The sequence below is a fragment of the Poromitra crassiceps genome, assembly GCF_964638095.1.
Source record: "Poromitra crassiceps genome assembly, chromosome: 9".
Lineage (NCBI taxonomy): Eukaryota > Metazoa > Chordata > Actinopteri > Beryciformes > Melamphaidae > Poromitra > Poromitra crassiceps.
In genome coordinates, this window is record NC_139630.1 from 19,496,159 (window position 1) to 19,522,200 (window position 26,042).

Consider the following 26,042-nt stretch of genomic DNA (forward strand, 5'->3'; position numbering starts at 1 on the left):
TGTGTGTGTGTGTGTGTGTGTGTGTGTGTGTGTGTGCAGTAGCTTGTGTGTGTGTGTGTGTGTGTGTGTGTGTGTCTTGTACTTGTAAGATGGGAATCCTTCAAACTTAGGACCTTTTGTGGATTATCACTTTCACAGGTGGGCATTGGGTTTAGTGTGAGGGATAGAACCAGGATGAGGTGGGCATCCGGGTAGCGCAGCGTGTGCTACCAACACGAGGAGGGTCGCAGGGTCTCAGTTCGTAAGATTTAGACTAATAAGACATGTGCATGTTTACATAAAAATGTAAAATAAAAATCACAATGAAAGCCCCAACAAGTATCATAATACACGTACAAACATGCACTATATGCGTCCATGTGTGTATGCATTGATGTCTGTGTTTGCAGGCATTTGGGGGGAAAACAGTCCACCCTGGTGGTCTTGAAGAAAAGGCGCTCTCGTTAATAGTTAATTGGTCTTACAGAGTTTCACATTATTAATCTCCTGGCCCTCAGCGTCCTATTTCTTCACTCAGCTGAGATAGCTTCAACAATAACAAGCCCTATGGCCTCTTCCAGGCTGAGCCTCAAAACATCTGACAGCACGGTCCACTCCGTCCAAGACAGACCGCAGCACAAGGAGAGTGCAGAAGCACCTCTGACCTACATCTATGCATCTACTGGAAGGCCTCTCTCTCTCTATTCTCTGTACAACATCTACTGGAGGACCTCTCTCTATTCCCTGTACAACATCTACTGGAGGATTTATCTCTCTATTCTCTGTACAAACATCTATACAACATCTACTGGAGGACCTCTCTCTCTATTCTCTGTACAAACATCTACAGAAGGACCTCTCTATTCTCTGTACCAGAACTTTTCAAAGTGGGAGGTGGGCCTCCCCAGCGGGGCTCCAGACAGTTTTCAGGGGAGGCTCAGTGAATGGAAGTGAAAAAGCAACAACATTACATTAGTTATCAAAAGGACATCACATAGAATAGCCTACAGTACATCTGTGTGATTTTGTTAAAGAGATAGTTCAGAGATACAGTATGGGGAATTTTACGGTTTTCCCACTTTCCTAGAGTCAGAGTTGAGTTCAGTTGTTGAGATCCAATAAGTGCTGAGATTAAAACACAAAAACCTTGGTCCCATAGGCGTCTGAGGGTAGGCCCACGCTTTGCACGGCCTACCTGTCACTCGGGAAGATAGCATCATGTTTTTAGGCCCCGAAATGCGCTTTACGCTGAAGAGGCGTGGCGCAGTGCCAGAATAGGCCAGAATGGGCGTTTCGGCCCCTAAATACCAGCCTAACGCTATCTTCCCAACTGGCATTAATTTTGCGGTTAGCGCTTTTCACACTGTGGTGTAAAAAATATGTCAAGTCGACATTCTTTATAAGTCTTCATTTATAAATCTCATCAATATGATGGATGACACAAGGCATTATCAGTCTTTATGCTCCTTAAAGTTACAGTACAATGTAACAAAAAACAGATGGCCAAAACTGTAGTCAAAAAGAGGGTGCAATGTTAAATGGGTGTTCCTAATCGAAGAGGACAAGACTTGTGTTGAAAAGTGATTCATTTTGATAGAGGATTTAGGGCAGAACCTTACCAAGAAATGTCTTGGCTTTTCAAAGCGATACAGTTACAAGGCCCTAACAGACAGCCTATTAAGTCCCACACCATCGAGGAACAGCCAACTTTCCTTAGTCTCCTAAGAAACCAAGTATAATAAAAGAGTCCAGCTATTAAAGCGTACAGCTTTAGCATAGTTAAATCATAATTATTTACTAAATAAAACCTGAATTTGGAGGCAGGGCAATGTATGTGCACTTACTATATTGTAAGCTATATTGTATATTGTATTGTGTGTGTGTGTGTGTGTGTGTGTGTGTGTGTGTGTGTGTGTGTGTGTGTGTGTGTAAGAATAGACTGAGCCAAGAGACTCTTCACTAGCAAAGCAAACATGGCACTCAGATGTACATTACTGGTGATCAGACGACAAGCTGGGCTGTAAATGTTTCCACGCCTCAGCTCTGCTCAAATCAACTCGTAACACACCGTTAATTCACCTCAGCTCTGCTCAAATCAACTCGTAACACACAGCTAATTCACCTCAGCTCTGCTCAAATCAACTCGTAACTCACCTCTAATTCACCTCAGCTCTGCTCAAATCAACTCGTAACACACAGCTAATACACCTCAGCTCTGCTCAAATCAACTCGTAACACACCGCTAATTCACCTCAGCTCTGCTCAAATCAACTCGTAACACACCTGTTAATTCACCTCAGCTCTGCTCAAATCAACTCGTAACACACCGCTAATTCACCTCACCTCAGCTCTGCTCAAATCAACTCGTAACTCACCTCTAATTCACCTCAGCTCTGCTCAAATCAACTCGTAACACACCGTTAATTCACCTCAGCTCTGCTCAAATCAACTCGTAACACACCGCTAATTCACCTCAGCTCTGCTCAAATCAACTCGTAACACACCGTTAATTCACCTCAGCTCTGCTCAAATCAACTCGTAACTCACCTCTAATTCACCTCAGCTCTGCTCAAATCAACTCGTAACACACCTCTAATTCACCTCAGCTCTGCTCAAATCAACTCGTAACTCACCTCTAATTCACCTCAGCTCTGCTCAAATCAACTCGTAACTCACCTCTAATTCACCTCAGCTCTGCTCAAATCAACTCGTAACACACCGTTAATTCACCTCAGCTCTGCTCAAATCAACTCGTAACTCACCTCTAATTCACCTCAGCTCTGCTCAAATCAACTCGTAACTCACCTCTAATTCACCTCAGCTCTGCTCAAATCAACTCGTAACACACCGCTAATTCACCTCAGCTCTGCTCAAATCAACTCGTAACTCACCTCTAATTCACCTCAGCTCTGCTCAAATCAACTCGTAACTCACCGCTAATTCACCTCAGCTCTGCTCAAATCAACTCGTAACACACCGCTAATTCACCTCAGCTCTGCTCAAATCAACTCGTAACTCACCTCTAATTCACCTCAGCTCTGCTCAAATCAACTCGTAACTCACCGCTAAGTCACCATCTCTGCCTAGCTCAGCAGCAGCTTTCAGTAAGAAGAGATGGACACAGAGAAACATGCAAATCACCATTGCCTTGTGAATGAAGAATACCTTGTAACTGTAGTCTTGCTGATTTTCATACTTTAACTTAACTCCAATACAGGCTTTGAAGTTTTGTCATCTTATAGCAAAACCTGAAGAAACAGCATGGATGAGTAGATTTGGCTTTGTGGAAACCACACTAGGAAAAAAAATACTTTTTTCTGATTTTCCCCTCATTTTCTCCCCAATTGTATTTGGCCAATTATTCCCCCTGCTGTCCCCCCGTTCGCTGCTCCACCTCCACCTGCCGATCTGGGGAGAGCCGTAAACTAGCACCATGCTGCCTCCGATACATGCGCAGTAGCCAGCCACTTCTTTTCACCTGACGGCGGGAGCTTCACCTGTAGGACGTAGCACGTGGGAGGATCACGCTATTCCGACCAGTTCCCTTCCCTCCAAACAGGTAGCCTGGGTAAACCCAGCCTCCACGTGACCTCTATGACCTTGTTCTTCCTCTAATGGCTTTCCGGCAGACTAGACTAGATGCCTTGCGGCACAGCCTCTCATAGCTGGGGAATATTCTTCTCAGAATACTACTTCTCAGCCATGTAAGAAGTATACGTCTGTCATAAATCACTGATGACATCACAATTGCTTAAGTGACATCAATGATGACATATTATATGACATCACTGACGATGTCACAATGTCTATGACATGACTGAAATGTCAGAATGTCTATGACATCATCGGTGGGACATCACCTTGAAGCTGTGAGCGACCCACCTATAAACCGAGAGAAGAAGAAAGCTAGCTGTTAGCTCTGTGCGCTACATTACTTATGTGGCAATAAAACACCACTGAATGACCAGTTTGATATAACAGGCAACCAGTTCGAGTCATGCTCTTTCCATAAAGCCCACCAGCTTTGAGATCTGTCGGCTACTTAATATTGTTGTTGGATATTGTGGCTCTAAAATAACATTTTTATCCACGCAGACAACTGTCATGGCGGACGGGGCCTTCTGCTCTGCCATTTCCACTCTGAGAACGCCTCCTCGACTCTGATTGGCTAAACGGACGGTGACTATCCGTCTATCCCATACGTCCATCCATAAAAAGTTTGAGCGCTCTTGATCTTTCTGTCCATCAAAATGCAAATTTGCTGGATACGTTTCATCAGTGCTCAATGGACAGACGGACAGCTGTGTTGAAAATGAATGGAAGTGAACAGAGAAACGAACGCAGACGGACAGACACCACGGATCAGTGTGGCCCCGCCCCCTAAGATGAAATTATCAGTGACCACTGGCCACCACTTGACAATGATGACAATGACGTCATTACACTGGCCACCAATCAACGCTTGGGGCTGGGGCCCACAGGACAGACAGACGTCAGACCACAGGACGGCTGGACAGATGGTCCGTGCCATAATGGATGGAGGGACAGCCCCACCAATAGACGAGTGTTGGGCTGGGGCCCACAGGACAGACAGTCCATGCCATAATGGACAGAAGTACGGTCCATGCCATAACGGACGGAAGGACGGGCACACAAAGTCAGTTATAGAAGTGGCTGCACCGCTTAAAAATGCATGGTGGCCAAACTAAGTATTATTAGTTCCTGATGCAGTCTGACAGTGATAATACTGTACATTATGCTTACAGTTACATAATGTTGAGTGCAAAAATGTACACGCGTGCATAAAAGGAACTCACATGCGTGCATGTAAACACACATAATGACTGTCTGTCTCTCTCTTGCGCGCGCATGCACAGAAACACACACACACACACACACACACACACATAGCGCTGTCAAATTGAAAGATAGCCCTGAAACCCTAGCAGAAGGCGTTTGCTTCACGCCAATTAAACACTTAGCTAGTACCCGGGTAACATGGTAACATACAGAGGGGAGGAGAGTGGAGAAACAGAGTCATGCACGTGGTAAGAGGACGAATGTGGAAGAAGAGAAGTAGCATACAAGAGGCATGGAAAGAAAAGAGAGGAGGAGGAGGAGAAAATGCACTCGCTACCAAGAAATAGCCTAGAGCCGTTGTTCTCAAAGTGGGGGTCCGGGGACCCCCATGGGGTCCTGGGGCTTACAGGGGGTCGGTCCCCAGCGCAAAAAAGGACATTATTTATTGTCACTATAATTCCATCCATAAGTTACACAATGACAGAATGCATGACTATTTTGGTCATGTGGACCGTGGAACAAAATCTTAATAATAATAATAAATAATAATAGATCGGATTTACATAGCGCTTTTCCTAGTGCTCAAGGACGCTTTACAATACAAAAAAAAACTTTAATAGAGAAAAAATAAAGAAATAAAGGTGAGAGAGAAATATACTTCAAATCTTCATCTTATCAAATGGGGGTCCGTGATCTACTGGCTGAGAGAAGGCAAGGGAAGAAGGAAAGAAGAAAGGATAGGAAAAGAGAATAGGGGGGAGGAATCAGGATAGTTTCTGCACTTCTGCATCTTATACAAGACCAGGGATAGACACTAATGTATGGGTTTGCCTTAAGGAATAACTGGTTATTTTCAATCTGGGCCTTATTTTCCTATAGCTTTTGCCATCATAACGATTGATTGTATTCAAGATTTCATCACTTACTTCACTGTGGAGCTTTACATACCTCCAGTTCTCTGGAGCTCTCCAATGCACACGCAGAGGGCCAATGCATGCGCACGCGCACACACACACACACACACACACACACACACACACACACACACACACACACACACACACACACACACACACACACACACACACACACACACACACACACACACACACACACACACACACACACACACACACACAGACAGAGGGCCAATCATCTCCAACAAGAAGTGATCTTTCAGTAAAACACTCCAAAACGTTCAATGGAGACTTTCAGAGGCGTTTCCACGATTACTACAATACATTTGTATGTTGAACATGATGTAACTTATACATACGGAAATGCGCACAAAAATACCAGCTGTCCAGCCTGATATCAAACTGAATTGTCAACTTGTTACACTTAATTTCCATCTTCTAGTCTGACATTGGCTAATCTCTCAAGACACACTTTCCACTTGCATTGAAAATCTGTTGGCAAGCTCCGTGAAAAGCCCAATAAGAGAGGTCCTAGGGGGCTGTTGAGTTGGAAGCATGCTGAGCTTTACCCAATCAAAATGGAGTGGGCGTGACCGAGAGTCAACCGGTGGCGATATTTTTTTTTGGATGATGGCGAAGGCTATGCAAAGGCATAACCTGCCCCTCTCTGCCTCTGATTGGCCTAGCGTCAAACTTCCATCCAAACACATTCGCTTGGCTATATCCTGCATTACATCTCTTACAGTCTGTGGTCAGACCGTCAGACTCAATGGGTCAGACTCAGACAGACAGCAGTTACTCTTGCTAGCCTGCATGAAAGACGCCAGTGTGTTTATGTTTTTAATATAGTCTATGGTTTATGACGCTGTCGCTACTCTTGGCAGTGCACATATGTAGCATCGTATGTAGCCTATAGACAGAGAATTGATCAAGGGTGATAAAACAGGGTTATTTACAGGGAACTAGCAAGCGTAACTGCTGTCTGCCTGATCCTGATGGTCTGACCACAGTGTATAAAGAGATCTAATGCAGGATAGCCAAGCGAATGTCTTTGGTTTGGATGGAAGTTTGACGCTAGGCCAATCAGAGGCAGAGAGGGGCGGGTTATGCCTTCGCATAGCCTTCGCCATCATCCAAAAAAAAATCGCCAACCGGTGTGTGGAAGACCCGGATACTGCGTGAGGGAAATTTGCATAAAGGGGAAATGAAGGGGCGCAGAGCTCGAGTGTTATGAGGCGCTTGAGTTCCAGCAGAGCTCCTTGAGTTCCAGTGGAGCTCCTTGAGTTCCAGCAGAGCTCCTTGACTTCCAGCGGAGCTCCTTGAGTTCCAGCGGATCTCCTTGACTTCCAGCGGAGCTCCTTGAGTTCCAGCAGAGCTCCTTGACTTCCAGCGGAGCTCCTTGAGTTCCAGCGGAGCTCCTTGACTTCCAGCGGAGCTCCTTGAGTTCCAGCGGAGCTCCTTGACTTCCAGCGGAGCTCCTTGAGTTCCAGCGGAGCTTCTTGAGTTCCAGCGGAGCTCCTTGAGTTCCAGCAGAGCTCCTTGACTTCCAGCGGAGCTCCTTGAGTTCCAGCGGATCTCCTTGACTTCCAGCGGAGCTCCTTGAGTTCCAGCAGAGCTCCTTGACTTCCAGCGGAGCTCCTTGAGTTCCAGCAGAGCTCCTTGACTTCCAGCGGAGCTCCTTGAGTTCCAGCGGATCTCCTTGACTTCCAGCGGAGCTCCTTGAGTTCCAGCAGAGCTCCTTGACTTCCAGCGGAGCTCCTTGAGTTCCAGCGGAGCTCCTTGACTTCCAGCGGAGCTCCTTGAGTTCCAGCGGAGCTTCTTGAGTTCCAGCGGAGCTCCTTGAGTTCCAGCGGAGCTCCTTGACTTCCAGCGGAGCTCCTTGAGTTCCAGTGGAGCTTCTTGAGTTCCAGTTATTCAGTAGGGATGGGCAACAAATTCGAATTTTCAAATAAAATAAATAAATAAAAGATCGACTTTTATTATTGAAAGTCGAAAATAGTTTATTTAATTATTATTTATATTTTTACCGGCGCCTGTCTCTTTAAGAATGACATGTTTGTCCATGTGACGTTGCCGTAGGAGCTGCGCACCAGAGCTGCACACTGGAGCAGAACGGCTCTGACAGTAGCAGCACCAATGAGCAGCACCCAGTAGCTCTAGAAACACTAGAAATGTAGTAGAAATGGTCTTAAACTGTCTATATTACAGCAACACTCAGCCACAAGGAAAAGGTTTCAAGGCTTGTTACTGCATGAAGAAAAGCTGATATTCTGTCTACTGTTCCATCTCGGCGCTACGCTAATGCTAACGTTGCTAACGGCTAACAGAGGCTCAGGTCTGCAGGCTGCCTAATGACAATATAAAGTCACCCCCTCTCCATGTCCATGAGATTTCATGGACAGACCTTGCATAAAATGCTTATGCGTTACTTTGTCAAACCAAGCCATTCAATTATACTTACAATCAGGGAAGACCATGTACAATTTTACTATCTTTTAACTTTTTTTTAATTTTTTTAGGGGTGGGCGAATTTTGACGAAAAGTCGACTTTGGCCCAGCAAATTTCAACTAGTGTTTTTGCTAGAAATGCCCATCCCATATTCAGGCATTCAAATGAGCCTGCCCCAGAGGATAGAGAAAAAAACATGTTTGTTTCTGTTTTGTTTTACTGTTGGGTTCACAGATTGGACATTGCCTAACCCCTTTTCAAAGGAAATCTCAGTGGAAGTCCATTTTCCCACCAATCACAGAGACCAACAACGTATCCTAACCAATCACAGAGACCAACAACGTATCCTAACCAATCACAGAGACCAACAACGTATCCTAACCAATCACAGAGACCAACAACGTATCCTAACCAATCACAGAGACCAACAATGTATCCTAACAAATCACAGAGACCAACAATGTATCCTAACCAATCACAGAGACCAACAATGTATCCTAACCAATCACAGAGACCAACAACGTATCCTAACCAATCACAGAGACCAACAACGTATCCTAACCAATCACAGAGACCAACAATGTATCCTAACCAATCACAGAGACCAACAACATATCCTAACGAATCACAGAGACCAACAATGTATCCTAACCAATCACAGAGACCAACAACGTATCCTAACCAATCACAGAGACCAACAACGTAACCAATCACAGAGACCAACAACGTAACCAATCACAGAGACCAACAACGTATCCGCTATCTGCCTGAATCTAATCCAGTGGGGAGAATGAAAACAACATTTCCCCTTTGAATAAATGCCTTCAAAGCAGAGTGCTGTTTGGATTTTAAAGTAAATGGTACTTGTTGTAATCGTTTTAAAACAGCCTCGATAGCAGTGTCTCACACGGTCGCGATTCCTGTTAGGTCTGACGCACTTCACAACAGCTTGACAACGGCGTTAGTCGTGGCCGTTAATGCTGTTTATTGACGCTCATTGGCTAATCTTTAGTCCCCTTCTGCGTTGATTGGACCGATCGTTTTTCTGACTGACAAAATTGCTGTTGCATACATCACGATGCCAGACCAGAAACAGCCAAAACTCCACTCGGTGGAGTGTGCAGAGTCGAAGATCTGGATCCAGGCAACCAGCTAAACTTCAAACCAAAATTATTGGTATTAGCATCAACCATATCGGTCTTTCATAAGACTTCATTTGATGATGACCTCATACATATAAGTTGTCATCAAAAGGGTCTCAGCCTGCTTTGCCTACGCTGGGCACATGTCAAACCCTGCAATCATGTAATCTACTAACTGCAGAGGTAACCTTTAAGATTTTAGCATCATCCATCAAAAGAGACCTCAGGGGTTTTTAAACAGGTTCTCTCGTTTCCTCCCAATATCCAGAGAACAAGTACCATGTGTGGCATGAACATCATGTTTCAGAGTCACGCAGGAAGGCAAAGGTCCTGCAAGACAGAAAAGAAGGGGGGTTTAGACCCAAGAGACGAGGAAAGAGAAAAGAAAAGAAGAGAGGAGAGAAGAGAATAGAAGAGGAAAGAGAGGAGAGGAGAGAAGGGGGAGATAAGAGGAGACAAGAGGAGGAGAAGAGGAGAGAGGAGGGGAGAGAAGAGAGAGAGAGGAGAGGAGAGAGGAGGAGGAGAAGACAAGACAAGAGGAGGAGAGGAGAGGAGAGGAGAGGAGAGGAGAGGAGAGGAGAGGAGAGGAGAGGAGAGGAGAGGAGAGGAGAGGAGAGGAGAAGAGGAGAGAAGATGAGAGGAGAGAGGAGGAGAAGACAAGACAAGAGGAGGAGAAGAGGAGAGGAGAGGAGAGGAGAGAATGAAGATGTAAAAGCGTTCTTGGCTTTAAGGTGACTATGAGCTAACAACAAACAAAATGGTCCGGGGAGGTAAACTAATGACAGAGCTGAGTGGTTGGCTTTTCCTTTTGGATGCAGCGTCTAAATTTAACCCACAATTGTTTCCAGGCTGCAGAGACATGGCATCCCACCCACATGAGACATGGCATCCCACCCACATGTAAGGCAGACCGTGGATCAGGGCTCTCCTTCAGTTTAGATTCCCATCAGTCAAGCCCGGCCGTGTCCCTTGCCAGCATGACATCACGGCATTCCTATTCTGATTTGAACAAGCCAGGGAAGTCATTTGGTCCGCTGGCAGCCAGAGCCAAACCACGTCCCGACTAATCAGGTTTGAAGCCGTTGGAGTAAGAACATTTGGAGTTGCTCAATACCCCGGGGTTCTAATCCCAGGGTGTAAAATCAGGTTTGCATGCTCGGGGCATTTGCATTCAATCACACTGCAAACATCGATTGGCCAAGACTGCAAAAAGATCCCTTTGGAACACTGAGTTCCCCTCAGGAATTCATTCTACTAAAACGTACAATTCTCATGTTCTCATAGTGTGTGCTCCTTTTGTGTGTGTGTACGATCTGGAAATGGCATACATCTTGAACCTTTTCTCATTTTAAATTCTTTTCAGACTGCATATGCCATTTTTGTGTAGTTCGTGTTTCATGAAATTCATTTTCTTTGTCTCAGTACTGCTGTTATTTGCACACCTTGCATTAATACTGTAATTCGTATCGCACTTATCCCAACCCTAACCCATACTAATAGGCTAGCTAATACCCAATAACTGCCAAATATATATAGAATGTTGAATTCTTACTTTAAGGAATGAAATCAATTTGTGCCACTTAGTAGAGGACCTGGCTCAGATATATATGCAGTTCGTTTAGGAGAGAATATCTCAACTGTTACTAATATGACCCCTGCCAACAACTTGGGATATGTGCCAAAATCTCTATATGGGGGGAAAAACCTGAAACTTACTTTTTTTTTTACGGGTGAATAGGATTTTTTCCCCCCCTCGTAAATGTATTTTCACATTAACCCATGCCCCACCATTGGCGTCATTGGACAGCAATGTGTTTTCACCGTCATGTGATAGATGACTCTCTTACTCATCTTGTGAAATACTACAGCACGTCTAAAGTTGTACAGGAATGACCACGATTGTCCAACAAAACCAAGGTCCATACAGCTCCATGGCACTGCCAAACGCTGGTCCAAAGCTTTTATCGACACAGGCTCTGACTCCATTACAGCGGGGGGCAGCCTGTCACTCAGACGTGAATGATTTTGTTTTCACCACTCTGCAGGCTCGGACAACACATCCACAAGTCATTGTCCTCAGGAATTAGTCATCCAGTTCCTAAACTCTTGCCCACCTTCAAAGCGCGACTGCGCCTCCCCTCTCTCAATAGCGGGGTGAATATCTTTCTCACACCGGTGTTACAGTAAAAGTTGTGCCCACAGGGGTGTTTGTTGACCGGAAGGGGAAACCAAATCATTATGGGGATCATAGTTGAGTGTAACACCGGCCAGTTTCCGCCATCAAAGGCATTTATTCGGTTCAGGACCCGTGAAGATGATTTCATTTACAAAAATGCATTTTTCTCCGCTTTTTGCTGAGAGACAAACGTTTTCAGTGAACATTACCTACAGTACATTCAAGTGTCAATAACTAAAGAACGGATGAAGATAGAATCAAACTCCCCCCTCCTGTATGAAAGTAGAGGCTCTCCTCTTTCTTTTGGGATAGTCAGTCTTTACATAGTCATAGAAGAAAATATTCTGTCAGTCTTGGAAAATTAGTAAAATGATCAAAAACCCTGGCGGTGGCTGGCAACTTTTCCTTTGAACCTCTGGCGGGGAATGAGTTAAAAGAAATATTTTTGTATTACACTTTGTCTTCTTTTTTAATATGCACATTGGATAATATATGATTAAATATGCATAAATTTAATCTGTTGGAGCGAGAGATTTTCTGAGTTGCTCAAAATGTTCAGACTGGCCATGTTTAAAGTAAGGGGTCATAGATGAGTGTACAATTTCTAATTTGATATTTTATGAGAAAATGTTCCCTCACCCGCCAGCCAGGCATACCAGGCCCTTCACCTGTCAGCAAGGCAGAATCCTGTGATGAACCTCTCTGATAAGGTACTCACTCAAATTTCTGCCCTCACCAAAGGCTTAAGCTTTGTCCCCACATGCAAGACAAACTCTTTTGAGCTGAAGATCTATTCTGTTTCTTCAGAAAGATCAAACTCAAACACGTTTGGTAACACGTTTGGTAACTAGTCGAGCAAGAAACCCTTGACTTGTTGAAAGACAAACCCCCTCGTTCTCTCTTTAATCTCAGTCAAGATGAACATTCGGCTCTACAAGAACTTTCAAGACTCTGAGATCATCATCAAGCCTGCCGACAAGGGGGCGCTATAGTCATTCAGAACATGTCAGACTACTAAGAAGAGGCCTACCGGCAATTAACTGATGAACATTTTTACAGAAAACTGAAGACTAACCCTTGACTTTGAAGAACAGATCTCTAGCTGAGCTCTTGACTTGAATTGGATCTCTAAGAACAAGCACGATTTTCTGAATTGTAAACATCCTATAACTCCAGTATTTTATATGCTGCCTAAAATCCATAAAAGCTTGCTTAAACCCAAAGGCTGACCTTTTGAGCCAGCAATGATTCACTACTAAAGCCGTTATCTAATTATGTTCATTATTTTCTTAAACCTTATGTTCAGAAACTTCCATCATACATTAAGGACTCCACTGATTTAATCAATAAGATATCAACATTGAAAGATTTATATAATGACATCATTCTGGCCACCTTCGATGTAGAAAGCCTCTACATGAATAACTCCCATGACAGAGGCCTTGTGGCTCTTGAGTATTATCTTAAAGACCGCACTGAAGAAGCTCTCCCACCCAGCACATTTCTATGTGAGCGGGCTAGTTTGGTCCTTAAACTGAATTTTTTCACCTTTATTGGAGATCTCCTCTTACAACTCAAAGGGACATCGATGGGCTCAACTTTTGCCCCGGAATATGCAAACTTATGTGTGTGTTTTTAACTCTAACAGAAACCCCTTTTTCACAAAATCCTCAAATGGTTTAGATCTCTAGATGATGTCTTAGATATCTAGATGTCTTTTGCATTTTCAAAGGGACTACTAATGTGTATTGATGAGGCTGAAGGCCTAAACAGACTCGTCCGTCCGCCTCGAATTGGAGCCGTCTCGCCGTCTGCCGGCGCCAGCGAGCCCTACACGCTAGGACGTCACTACACCCTCCCTCCTGGAAAATGGCGGCGATTGAGTGCAAGGCAGTCTGAATGAAATTGAATGTAACGTTCCCAATTCTATGTATTAAATTCTAAAAAACGACCCTCAACATTTGGGAAGGCTAAGCCACACAACTAGTTCGTTATAATCTAACATCATGCTTCGAAGACGACTTTACGACGATTAGGACAGTAAGGACTGCTGACGTCACGCACGTATCGTCGCCGCTGATTCACATTTTCGAGCAGCCCCCGTCAGCCGATGGCGCCCCCTCACCGCATGACGGCGCTCCACCTGCCATCATACGGGGAGGGCGGGGCGAGGCTCTGACGGACGAGTCTGTTTAGGCCTTTACCATATTGGCATTCTCCAAATCTCGCTCTGTTCTTTTACAAAAAAAGTGTCAAAAAAGATTAAAGTTATTCTGTCTCCACTAGCCCTCAGGCCTATATACTTAAGAACACCATTCTGAAACACTGGTCTATAGAGACACTGCGGAACGCGTCATCATTCAGAAACCACGCCCAACACGGGGGAAAACACAAAGGACCAACTATCGTGCCATCTTCTAGCAAAACAAACCGTGGCTAACCGGGCGAACAAAGGAACTCTCGTCAGATACAGATAGTTTTGCAGATATCTAGGAGGAATTGGCTAGTGTCAAGTAATGAGACGTTGTGTGCGTTTACTTCATTCATTTGAACTGTGAACGAGACGTGAGCTGCTCACAACGTTTGTCTGCTGACTTTCTGCTTCCTGAAACCCCCCCCCAATCCTGGCGTTCTCCTATGTCGCGTGTTGCACACAAAGATCTTATATACAGAAGATGAACACTCCAACTGACTTCATTGACAGCTAGATCCACATTTTTCTTCTCAACGGTTTCCTTGTTTTGCACGGGAGTACAAAAAAACTTCAATTGGTGATTTTTTTTACATTTGTTGTGCCCACCACACAACAGCTTTTAGCTATGTTTAATTCAAGGAAAATTACGCTGGTGTGTGGGAGTGAATAGAGCGCTATCCCCCGTGATGGGCGTGGCCTATTTCATGCAGTGTCTCTATTTTGGCCTCTGAGCCAGCATTAGCCCAGCACTTTAAAGATCCTCCTCTTTGTCTAGAAGAGGTCCTAACTTATGGGCCAACATAAGGCAGGTCCAAAACAGACTTTTACCCCCTCTAAAGGACGGGAATGATCCATGTGGCACTCACATGGAGAACTCCTGTTTTTAGACATCCAAGATCGTGCAAAAGGTTCCTGTTAAAGGGATAGACTGACTTTTTGGGACATTCGCCTATTTGCCATACATAAACCAGATTAACACAAAGATAAACACAAACAGACAAAGAGTAACTGAACTAACAGTGTATAACCCAAGTTACTTCCTTGTTTGCCATGAGGCGCTGTAGAGGCACATGCAAATCATGGTTGCTTTCCAGCAAAAAGACCTGAACCTGTCTCAACCATTGAAAAGAGAGCCTAGCTCTTAGCTGACCTTCTAGTATGGTGAGGTTCTTCAGGGTCAGGGAGTGCTCCCAGTCCTTGAGGCGGAGGTCCTCAGTGATTGTGTTGAGGATCTCCATCTCGTTCCTCAGCTGGGCCTCCGTGTGGACGTGGGTCACCCACAGACTGCTGGTGTCCTCTGTGATGTTGCTGATCTGGATCTGAGGAGCATGGGATATCAAGTCAGTGTAGAAGCACCAGGAGGTCCCCAGTGTTACAATAGCACAGTTTATATTTCTCTAGCCTGGTTGTTGTATATTTATTAGATAATATTTGCACTAGTGTTAATTGGGTTGGCTATTTTTAAATTTAATATTAGTCTTAGTTCTGTGTTAAATGCCCTTGTTAGTTTTTAACATATTTAACATCATAGTCAACCTCATCTTGTATTTATTTAACACAGCTAATTCTCCACTGAACCTCTGTGATGAAAAAAAAAAGAAGGTTGCTACAGTAAATGGTGAATGCTAATTAAATGTAAATGCTAAATGGTAGCCTGTAGCCTTTGGTCGAGCTGAAATAAAAAAATTACTTTTTTTTTTTAAATTTCTTTAGTTTTTCACACTTTTTCACATCAAAAGGATTGCATTCATAACTGTAATCTAATCTACAGTATGCTGACGTCATTCAGTACTATCAAATGTATACGCCATTTCAACCAATCATGTCACGACATGACAGCTGTCAATCAATCTTTATTTGTCGAGGAGAAAATTCTGAGCAGGCAAGATGGCTGCCTAGTGCATGTAACCTGGGTGGAGTTTTCTAGCCCATAAATGTTAATATACTTGGCCAATAAGTAACGGTAATGTCTTCAAAAAGCCATGTTTGTATTCCACTTGAATACATCATCACAGACCCTGAGATGTCACTTCAGCTCATCTTTAGACGCTCAATTTCATGGTCAAGATGTCAGAATAGTATATTATAATTATATATATACAGTATACAGTATATGGTGGGTGAAAACAGGGCTCAGGCCAGCTGTGAAGTGTGAACACCTGCTAACCTGCAGGTCCTGTATCTTCAGGTGGTGAACACTGATGTCACTGCTGAAGGTGTGATTGACAGCTCCCACCGTCCAATTAACCTCCTCCAGCTTCTCTCTCAGCCCGCTCAGCTGGCCTGAGGTGTCCCTGGGATAGAACAGAAATATGATCCAATAACAACTTTGCTCGTTATTTATTTCCCTCTGCAGACACACTGATCCAAATCTGCACATTCTGATATGGTAGCTACATTTCAAATATCTGATAATATATACTAATATATGTTTGATATGTTTGTTAGACAATTCATATACTGTATCTTTTTTTAAACACATTTTTTATTTAATGTTCACAGTGTTATATTACAAAACCACCATACAGTATACAAATATACAAAATATAAAACCACCATCCCCATTCTGAAACCCTCCCAGTGGGCTACTAACTAACTAACTAACTATTCATAAATAACAGGGAAAAGAAAGAAGTCAATAATAAAGGGAAACGCATTGAAGAAAAAAGATAATCAAAATAGAGATGGAAAAAACAAACGAACACAGGAAGCAGAAAAAAGGAAACATACACACATGCACATGGTGATACACGCTCTTGCATTCACTATCTCCACTACGACAGGAAAGCACTATGAGTCACTCCAGTTTGATATCCCATTCCCAGTAACGGTGATGAGATATAAATGGGGTCCAGGTTTGACTGAATTTGTCTCTTTTCCCCCTTAGAGTAAATATAATCTTTTCTAGTTTTAAATGGAACATGACGTCCTTCAGCCACCTGGCATGGGATGAGGGTTTACTAGAATCTTTCAGTTTAAACAGGATAAGTCGGCGAGCTAACAGGCAAGTAAAGGCAACAACATGTCTTGACCAGGTAGCATTCTCTGGTTTCACGCTAAAAATGGCGGCCAGAGGTCTAGGTCAATTGGTATGTCGTAGGCTTCACTCAGAGATTGTTGTAAGCTTCACGCAGAGATTGTTGTAAGCTTCACGCAGATATTCCATATACTGTATATTGATGTTATGATTTGTATAAAAGAAATACATGCAGGATATATTTATGTATTTTTGGAATTCATTTTCTTTTGCTTCAGTACAGTATGCTCTAGTGTGGTAGTTCTACATACCCTCATACATGCTGTTAATCATATCTTCTGATCCTTCTGAAGTTCTGCATATTGGTATATGTACCTGAGCAGGTGGTCCTGGTCACGGAGCCAGGTGGAGGCACGGCTCAACTCCGCGCCCAGGCCTGTCAGGTTCCTGCTGGCGGAGGTGCTGAGAGAGGCCAGCCTGTCGTCCAGCTGCACCAGGTAGCCCTCTGAGTGAAGGGACTGAGCCTGCATGCTCCTCAGCTCTGCCTCCAGGCCCTGAGCGGGAGGGATTAGTGATCTCTCACTGTTCATAGTTACAGTACTATTATGTACGATCATGCTGACAGCTTGAAATCACAGTTCATGAGATGGAAAATTAGTTTCTGTCCAGAATAGTCCATTCAAACTTTGGTAAGACTAGCTTCTTTATACATTTAAACATCTCAATCTGTTGATGTTGCAGTGATTCATTTGTTGCTTTTCAGTTGTGTTGATTTTCTCTGTTTCACATCATTATAAAATGAACGAGATGAATTTTTATTGGCTGCTGGTCAGACTAAATAAGCAATTATATGACATCACTTTGGCTCTGGCAGCTTGCGATGGGCATTTGACATTATTTTTTACATTTATAACTAGAACGACCGCACCACGCATATATGCCTCTACCAACAAGTGAGCAGTTGACATCCATGCCTGTCCAGACTTTGATGTTTGAGCCAAATGTGCAGACGTAAGAAATTACGTCAAGGCGTTACTGAGGTATGGCGTTACCGCGCTTGAAAATGGCATTCGTGAGGTCACAGTGACCTTGAACTTTGACCTTTGACCACCAAAATGTAATCAGTTCATACATGAGTCCAAGTCAACCTTTGAGGCAAATTGCTAGAAATTCCGTCAAGGGGTTCCTGAGATATCGCATTAACGAGCTTGGAAATGGCGTTTGTGAGGTCACAGTGACCTTGACCTTGAACTTTGACCTTTGACCACCAAAATCGAATCAGTTCATCGTTGAGTCCAAGTCGACGTTTGAGGCAAATTTGATGAAATTCCGTCAAGGCCTTCCTCAGATATCACGTTAACGATCATCGGACGTATGTACATACGTATGGACTGACAACCCGAAACCATAATGCCTCCGGTCTGGCTATCGCTGGTGGAGGAATAAAAACAATTAATTAATTAATTATAAAAATAGATCCTCAATAAATTAATAGATAATGGAAATAATCATTGGCTCCAGTGCTACATAACTTTGGTGCTGAGATGCTGTTTAACTCATTGAGTGCCAGCCACTTTTGGAGAACGGACGCTCCCAGTGCCAGAGTTTCAGAGCGTTTTCAGTGATTTCTCGAGGCCCACAGAATATTGTGTGATATTACTATGTAAACACTGAACACGCACAAAGAACGATGAGACTCTATTCTATCATCTGCAAAAAAAAGTTTATTGATCCCATTTTCCGTTCTTTAGTTATGAGCCGGAGAAGATAGCTTGATTCATCCAAAAACAGCAATTTTTTTCTAGAAGCTGAGATAATGGGCCTTTTGTGAAATTAAACATTTCAAGCACATCACTGACTCTGAAGCTAATCTTTTCTAATGTAGTCACACCTCAAAAATAATTTCCTTCAATAAAACAGTGAAGGCCAGGGAATTTTGTTTGGCAGAATAATATTTTTTAGCTACAACCAGCAGCGCTGGCCCCTGCGTGCGCTGCTGGTTGCAGCTTCTTGCTGGTCTTGATTTGCTGCTGGTGGGCATCGGATATTCTGGCTTGCGTTTGTCAATCCTGTCCTGCTGCCTGGGTCTGTCTGGGTGTTGTGTGCTGCTCTGCGTGCCCCCCCCCCGCCCCGCCTCGCCTCAACTGCACACTCCTCCTCCTGTCTGTGGTGGCTCTCTGCTGAGTTTGCTGTGCGCACAGTGAAGGGTGCGCGACATCCAGCTTTTTTACAGCGTTCCGCGTGTGTTTGTCACCGGCAACCATGCTTCCAGTTGAGAATAATAACAACTCCACGGCTGATCATGCCGATGTGCTGTCGCAACCGACACGGAGCGGCTCAATTGTGGGAGCAGATTGGCTGCTGCAGGCACGGCTGCAGTAACGTTATGCTTCCTGCATATCGATGCATACGGATGCGATGCGATTTCCGTTTCCATAACGACTTCTTCTTTGTTTTTTCCTTGCCTTTCTGTTATGTGGAGAGCACTGTCGCCACCTAAGGGTTCTGTAAAATAGGTTAGACACATTCAATAGCTGCCATATTGTAAGAGGCGATGTAAGAGGCTTAGATCGACACCCCCCCGTCAAAAAACGCAATTGACGACAATCGTCGTCTTTGGCACTCTACGTCACTATTTGAATTGACGACAGCTGTCGTCATTGGCACTCAATGAGTTAATCAGATGCTTCAGAAGATTTGACATGTTTTTGGGAGTGGAGAGATTTGATCTTTTTATCTTTGATAAAATCAAACTAGTGGGTGTACTTCAACGTGAGAAGAGTAAGGGCGGTTCTAGGCCTTTTTTGGGTGGGCTTTAGCCCACCCAAAAATTGTCTCAGCCCACCCAAAAAAATAGAGGCAAAAAAACTTTTTTTTTTTTTTTTTCCAAATCCATGGTGGTCATTAGTAGCAGTTTCTGACTACACTCAATGCACTGTGTGCATGTTCCCCCCCCCCCCTCTATGTTCTTAGGGTGGGCTGAGACAAAAATTGAGGGGGGTTCAGCCCACCCGAAAAGTTTCTAGAACCGCGGCTGCGCAGGCGCTCCCTCCTCCATCTATCTGCCTAATCCCACATCACTTCACACAGGTCACACACACAGTACAGCAGCGAAGTGGTCCTCCACAGTCCACACAATCGTTCTCCCCACTCATAGTCATGATCAATGAAACTGTGAGGTGAGCACTGAGCAGTCAGAGTCGTTCGTAGTTACTTAATTAGCGCATATTGATATGCAAATTAGCGCGTAACGTTGTTTCGTAGGCTAAACAAAAGAACTTGTCGCTGTGCCTGCCAGACAAACAGGTGGACTGGTGGAAGGTAGGCTACCATGGCACCAGCCAGCCATGTCATGCTAGCTCGCAGTAAAGCGGGTATAAATGGATGCAATGTTTTTTGAGAAACATATGGGCATAAGTGACAAACATATTTTCAAACGGGTCCCTTGTTATCTGAATGAAATTAAGCCCTTCAGAATCGCAAGTGGCTGCTTTACACAGCCTGTCTGATGTGATGATGACGATAGCTTAACATGCGTGCATGGCATCACTTATGTCTTGCTGTGATGTTAGTTCAGTATCTCAATAAAAGTTCTTACAGGCTTGTTATTTCCCTCTAAGGGAGTGCAAGGCAGATATTTAAACAGCCTTGTTTGTGTACAGTACCAGTGGCATGGTAGTAATACAAAGGGATTAAGGACCAGGACCCCTGGTGGTCAGTAAGATGGGCTGGTTGAGCCAATGTTAAAATGATCTTTATTTATTATTTATTTTTGCTTTAAAACTATTTTTTAATTTTCTGCTTAAAGTTCATGAAAAAAAGTGGCATTCTTGTTTTTGTCCCACAATAATTTCATAATACCATTTGTAATGCCACCGTTGTAGTGCTGTTGTTCAAAATTAAAGTACATTTTCTCAGATTCATTGGTGTCTTTCGGTGTCACACAATTTAATAGTCAGTGTTTCCCATACACTGATCTATTTGTGGTGGTACACCCTACATAGATTTTGACCCCCACAAATACTGCCACATATTAATTTCAACTAGTTGACTGCAAACTCCTGCTTTAGTGCTTACAGTATATTATTATCTTGTCTGAATATTATTCCAGCCAATAAGTTAGGAAGTTCCCTTTTGATTTAATTTTACTTTTGTTTTGCCTACAAAGCAAAATGTTACTTTACTTGAAACTCCCCTGATGTGATTTTGGTATTATTTATGCAAGCATAATTCTACGATATAGTAACCTGTATGCAGAATATATATAGTATATATAGGGAAACAATTATTTTTTCATCGCTGGAAAACCACAGAACGGTAAAGAAGATATTGATGTGTGTAGTTCTTCATAGATCTAGTCTCTTCATTTTGATCTCAAAGTGCGCCAGTTTGATCCATTTTTACTTGAAACTGTACAAAATTTTCTTCCGGGGGAGCATGCCCCCGGACCCCCCTAGGGGTTCAGTGGTCCATGACCTTTGGGTGGGCTGAGCCCACCCAAAGCTCTGATGCTAAAACCGCCCCTGGTAAGTACCATTTTGCATCTGGCCTGGTTCAGTGCAGGCCTGCATCAACTGAGAGGACGATGAGTAATTGTAATTGTGATAAACGAATCAGGCAATGAGAACAAGCTGGCGTTTGTGGAGTGGTGTGTACCGTACCTTCAGGAGGCTCTCCAGCCTCTGCAGCCAGCGTGGAGTGGTGTGTACCGTACCTTCAGGAGGCTCTCCAGCCTCTGCAGCCAGCATGGAGTGGTGTGTACCGTACCTTCAGGAGGCTCTCCAGCCTCTGCAGCCAGCATGGAGTGGTGTGTACCGTACCTTCAGGAGGCTCTCCAGCCTCTGCAGCCAGCGTGGAGTGGTGTGTACCGTACCTTCAGGAGGCTCTCCAGCCTCTGCAGCCAGCGTGGAGTGGTGTGTACCGTACCTTCAGGAGGCTCTCCAGCCTCTGCAGCCAGCGTGGAGTGGTGTGTACCGTACCTTCAGGAGGCTCTCCAGCCTCTGCAGCCAGCATGGAGTGGTGTGTACCGTACCTTCAGGAGGCTCTCCAGCCTCTGCAGCCAGCATGGAGTGGTGTGTACCGTACCTTCAGGAGGCGCTCCAGCCTCTGCAGCCAGCGTGGAGTGGTGTGTACCGTACCTTCAGGAGGCTCTCCAGCCTCTGCAGCCAGCATGGAGTGGTGTGTACCGTACCTTCAGGAGGCGCTCCAGCCTCTGCAGCCAGCGTGGAGTGGTGTGTACCGTACCTTCAGGAGGCTCTCCAGCCTCTGCAGCCAGCATGGAGTGGTGTGTACCGTACCTTCAGGAGGCTCTCCAGCCTCTGCAGCCAGCGTGGAGTGGTGTGTACCGTACCTTCAGGAGGCTCTCAAGCCTCTGCAGCCAGTCGCTGTGGTTCTGGAAGAGGTTCTCCAGCTTCCAGATGTTCTCCAGGAGGTCGGCCTCACCCAGCGTCTGCTGCAGCAGCCCCGAGCGCGTCACGTTCTCCACCAACACCGCCTGCCGCTCTGAGGAACCCTGAGAACGAGAGACTGGGGAGGGAGAGACAGAGAGAGAGAGGAGAGAGAGAGGATGTTGTGTCATTCAAGTGTCATTCAAGGGTGTCAAGTCGCTGCATCTAAAATCTTTTGCCACCAAAACGTCTGAAGCTGCTGATTACTGACTAAATGTCTTGGGACAAGTGACAATGACCGATGACTGACAAGATATTATTTGGTCAGTGTGATAAATTATTAGATGTAGTTGACCAAACTGTCACCTTACTGTGCCTTCACACCAAGGCGAAAATAAGATTCATTCACACGGGTTAGCTCACGCAAATGATTTGCCAAAGTTGAAAAATTTCAACTCGAGCGAATGGGTGATGAGGTGAATATTACGTTATCCGTGCTGCTAATGGTCGCATCATTCACACCACCCAGGGCGAAATCGAGTCTACTCGTCTACTTAATCCCGGTGTGAATGCACAATTAGACCCAGTGGATATTTTAACGTTGATAGATGTTTAGATGGTGATTCAACAGGCTGCACTAATGTTCAAAATTCATAAATATAGCCCCGAAATAGTCTGCTATGGTTTTGAAGTCAGGGCCTAAATATCTTCCTGACTTCAGTTCCAAACACTTTCCAAAGCGGTTTGAAGAAGAGTTTCCACTGTGTCATAAAAGTGTGTGCTCATTTGAACTTCAGCATATCACTGTCCATGAAATACCTGAGGTCTTCAATCATCTTTCTCTTTCTTTTTTTAGATGTGGCTTCCAAACTGATCTCTGGCACTTTCTGCTTGATCTTTCCACTGCATTCTAATGATAAAAACGGCAGGATCAAACTTGGATCCACTTGGGGTGAGGTACGGCAAGCGGCATGTCCAATTGTGTTGCCATTTCTGAAATCATAACTTAATTCAGTAAAAAAAAAAAAGCACAGATGGTAATGGAAATATAAAAGAACGAGAGAATCCAAAAGATAGCATATCAGGCTGCATATTGTGCAAATAATTTACAGTGGCATATCGGGACCTTCTGCACTACAAAAGCTGCAACATCACATTTGTTGACGGTGAAGGCATTGGCGGTGAGCCTTCCTCGTCTTGTTCTTGGCGATGGTACAGTGTAAAGACCACTTCTCCTTTCTCTCCGCTCTTCTCTGGACCTATGATGTAACCTCATGAGCAGCCTCATGCTCTGTTGAGGACCACGTTGTGCGGTAACGGCTGCATAGCCCTGGAGATATTTTCAAAAGCGGAGCCCTCTGCGCTCCGCCATGACGCCATGCTCTCTGCCGGACAGCAGAGACCCATGATGTCATACTCTCTGCAGGACAGCAGGGACCCATGACAGCATGCTCTCCGCAGGACAGCAGATACCCATGATGTCATGCTCTGCATCTAAAATCTTTTGCCACCAAAACGTCTGAAGCTGCTGATTACTGACTAAATGACTTGGGACAAGTGACAATGACCGATGACTGACAAGATATTATTTGGTCAGTGTGATAAATTATTAGATGTAGTTGACCAAACTGTCACCTTACTGTGCCTTCACACCAAGGCGAAAATAAGATTCATTCACACGGGTTAGCTCACGCAAATGATTTGCCAAAGTTGAAAAATTTCAACTCGAGCGAATGGGTGATGAGGTGAATATTACGTTATCCGTGCTGCTAATGGTCGCATCATTCACACCACCCAGGGCGAAATCGAGTCTACTCGTCTACTTAATCCCGGTGTGAATGCACAATTAGACCCAGTGGATATTTTAACGTTGAATAGATGGTGATTCAACAGGCTGCACTAATGTTCAAAATTCATAAATATTATTTTCAAAAGCGGAGCCCTCTGCGCTCCGCCATGACGCCATGCTCTCTGCCGGACAGCAGAGACCCATGATGTCATGCTCTCTGCAGTACAGCAGGGACCCATGACATCATACTCTCTGCAGGACAGCAGGGACCCATGACAGCATGCTCTCCGCAGGACAGCAGATACCCATGATGTCATGCTCTGCAGGACAGCAGGGACCCATGACATCATGCTCTCTGCAGGACAGCAGGGACCCATGATGTCATGCTCTCTGCAGGACAGCAGGGACCCATGACATCATGCTCTCTGCAGGACAGCAGGGACCCATGACGTCATGCTCTCTGCAGGACAGCAGGGACCCATGACATCATGCTCTCTGCAGGACAGCAGAGACCCATGATGTCATGCTCTCTGCAGGACAGCATGGACCCATGACATCATACTCTCTGCAGGACAGCAGGGACCCATGACAGCATGCTCTCCGCAGGACAGCAGATACCCATGATGTCATGCTCTCTGCAGGACAGCAGGGACCCATGACATCATGCTCTTTGCAGGACAGCAGGGACGCATGATGTCATGCTCTCTGCAGGACAGCAGGGACCCATGATGTCATGCTCTCTGCAGGACAGCAGGGACCCATGACATCATGCTCTCTGCAGGACAGCAGGGACCCATGATGTCATGCTCTCCGCAGGACAGCAGAGACCCATGTGTGACAGAAGAAGAAGAGAATACTGGAAATGGAAGGAAACGGGATGATTCCAATCGCACATGCTCTCCGACAGAACTCTTTGTGTGTGTGTGTGTGTGTGTGTGTGTGTGTGTGTGTGTGTGTGTGTGTGTGTGTGTGTGTGCCGACATGTGCTTGCGTCCAAGCCAAGAAACACTGGAATGACTTCAGCGCAAGAAAAACACTGCGAAGCCACATGGCTGCACACAAGCCATCTGCATTCCCACTCATTATGTCTGTTAGGCTTATTCCTAATGAGCTGAGAAACCAAGTAAGCCCAGAGAGCTCCACTACAGAGAGCTCCTCATGGCTAAATGATGGCCTGTCAAAGGCTGCGTGTTTTCGTACAAACAGAACACACACACACGCGCACACGCACACACACACACACACACACACACACACACACACACACACGCGCGCACACACACACACACACACACACACACACACACACACACACACACACACACACACACACACACACACACACACGCACACAAGCGTAGATAAGACCCCATGGCTATTAACCAGAACCCGATGGGCTCGTATGAGGCTTCTCAAATGTACCGCAAGAAGAAGGAGTGGTGGTGCAGGGACAAGATCCAAGAACCACAAGACCAACAGCAAATGGATGACCAGGATAGGATTAATGAGGGGGAGAGAGAGAGAGAGAGGAGAGAGAGAGAGAGAGAGAGAGAGAGAGAGAGAGAGAAAGAGAGAGAGAGAGAGAGAGAATAGTGAAAGAGGTTATTTAAGGTGAACACCATTCACTCATCAATTTCATTCAGGAAACACACCATTAGCAAAGCATTTCTTTGAAAGCCATCACAAAAACACACGATTCCTATGCTGACGTGCATTTGAAACAAAAATCATGATGCAGTATTTCATTTCATATACACACTTTTAAGATTCGGTTGATTGGTTTTCAGTCTTTCACTGGTATAACAGGTACAATCAGCATACAGAAAACATTCACTCTGAGTGCAGATCTGTGCCAGGCACCGCTACGCCTACAGTATAACCACGGCCAAACCCAAACCCAACTGCGAAGGGAACCGCTTGCCGATAACAAGGCAACATTAAACCGCCACATTTTTTAACTGTTTGGCCAAGAGTGAACGGCACGCATCGTGCTTATAGCCTCTCTTACAGTAGCCTACAGTATATCATATACAATAAAGCAGGGATACTCAACTTGCTTTGCCCGGGGGCCACTTTCGTGAAATGAGAGAAGGCCAGGCGCCAGTTAATAAACAAACAATATACATTTTTCTGTAGCGGATTGTAGGTTTTTTGGGTGTCAGCCGGAGTCAGTTTAGTCTGACAATGTTGTGCACACTGGATAGTTAGTTAGGTTAAGTACATACATAAGTG

General features: G+C 44.8%; 1 protein-coding gene across 2 annotated transcripts in view; it reads right to left on the reverse strand.

Moving 5' to 3' along the window:
* Positions 1-26,042, reverse strand: part of scara5 (scavenger receptor class A, member 5 (putative)) — a 205,157-nt gene that overhangs the window by 73,067 nt on the left and 106,048 nt on the right. For both annotated transcript variants that reach the window (XM_083643562.1, XM_083643563.1), the window contains exons 4-7: positions 21,985-22,160; positions 17,010-17,188; positions 15,825-15,951; positions 14,808-14,976 (exon numbers count right to left, since the gene is read on the reverse strand). In XM_083643562.1, coding sequence (XP_083499688.1) covers positions 14,808-14,976; positions 15,825-15,951; positions 17,010-17,188; positions 21,985-22,160 — 651 coding nt within the window. The remainder of the gene's footprint in view (positions 1-14,807; positions 14,977-15,824; positions 15,952-17,009; positions 17,189-21,984; positions 22,161-26,042) is intronic.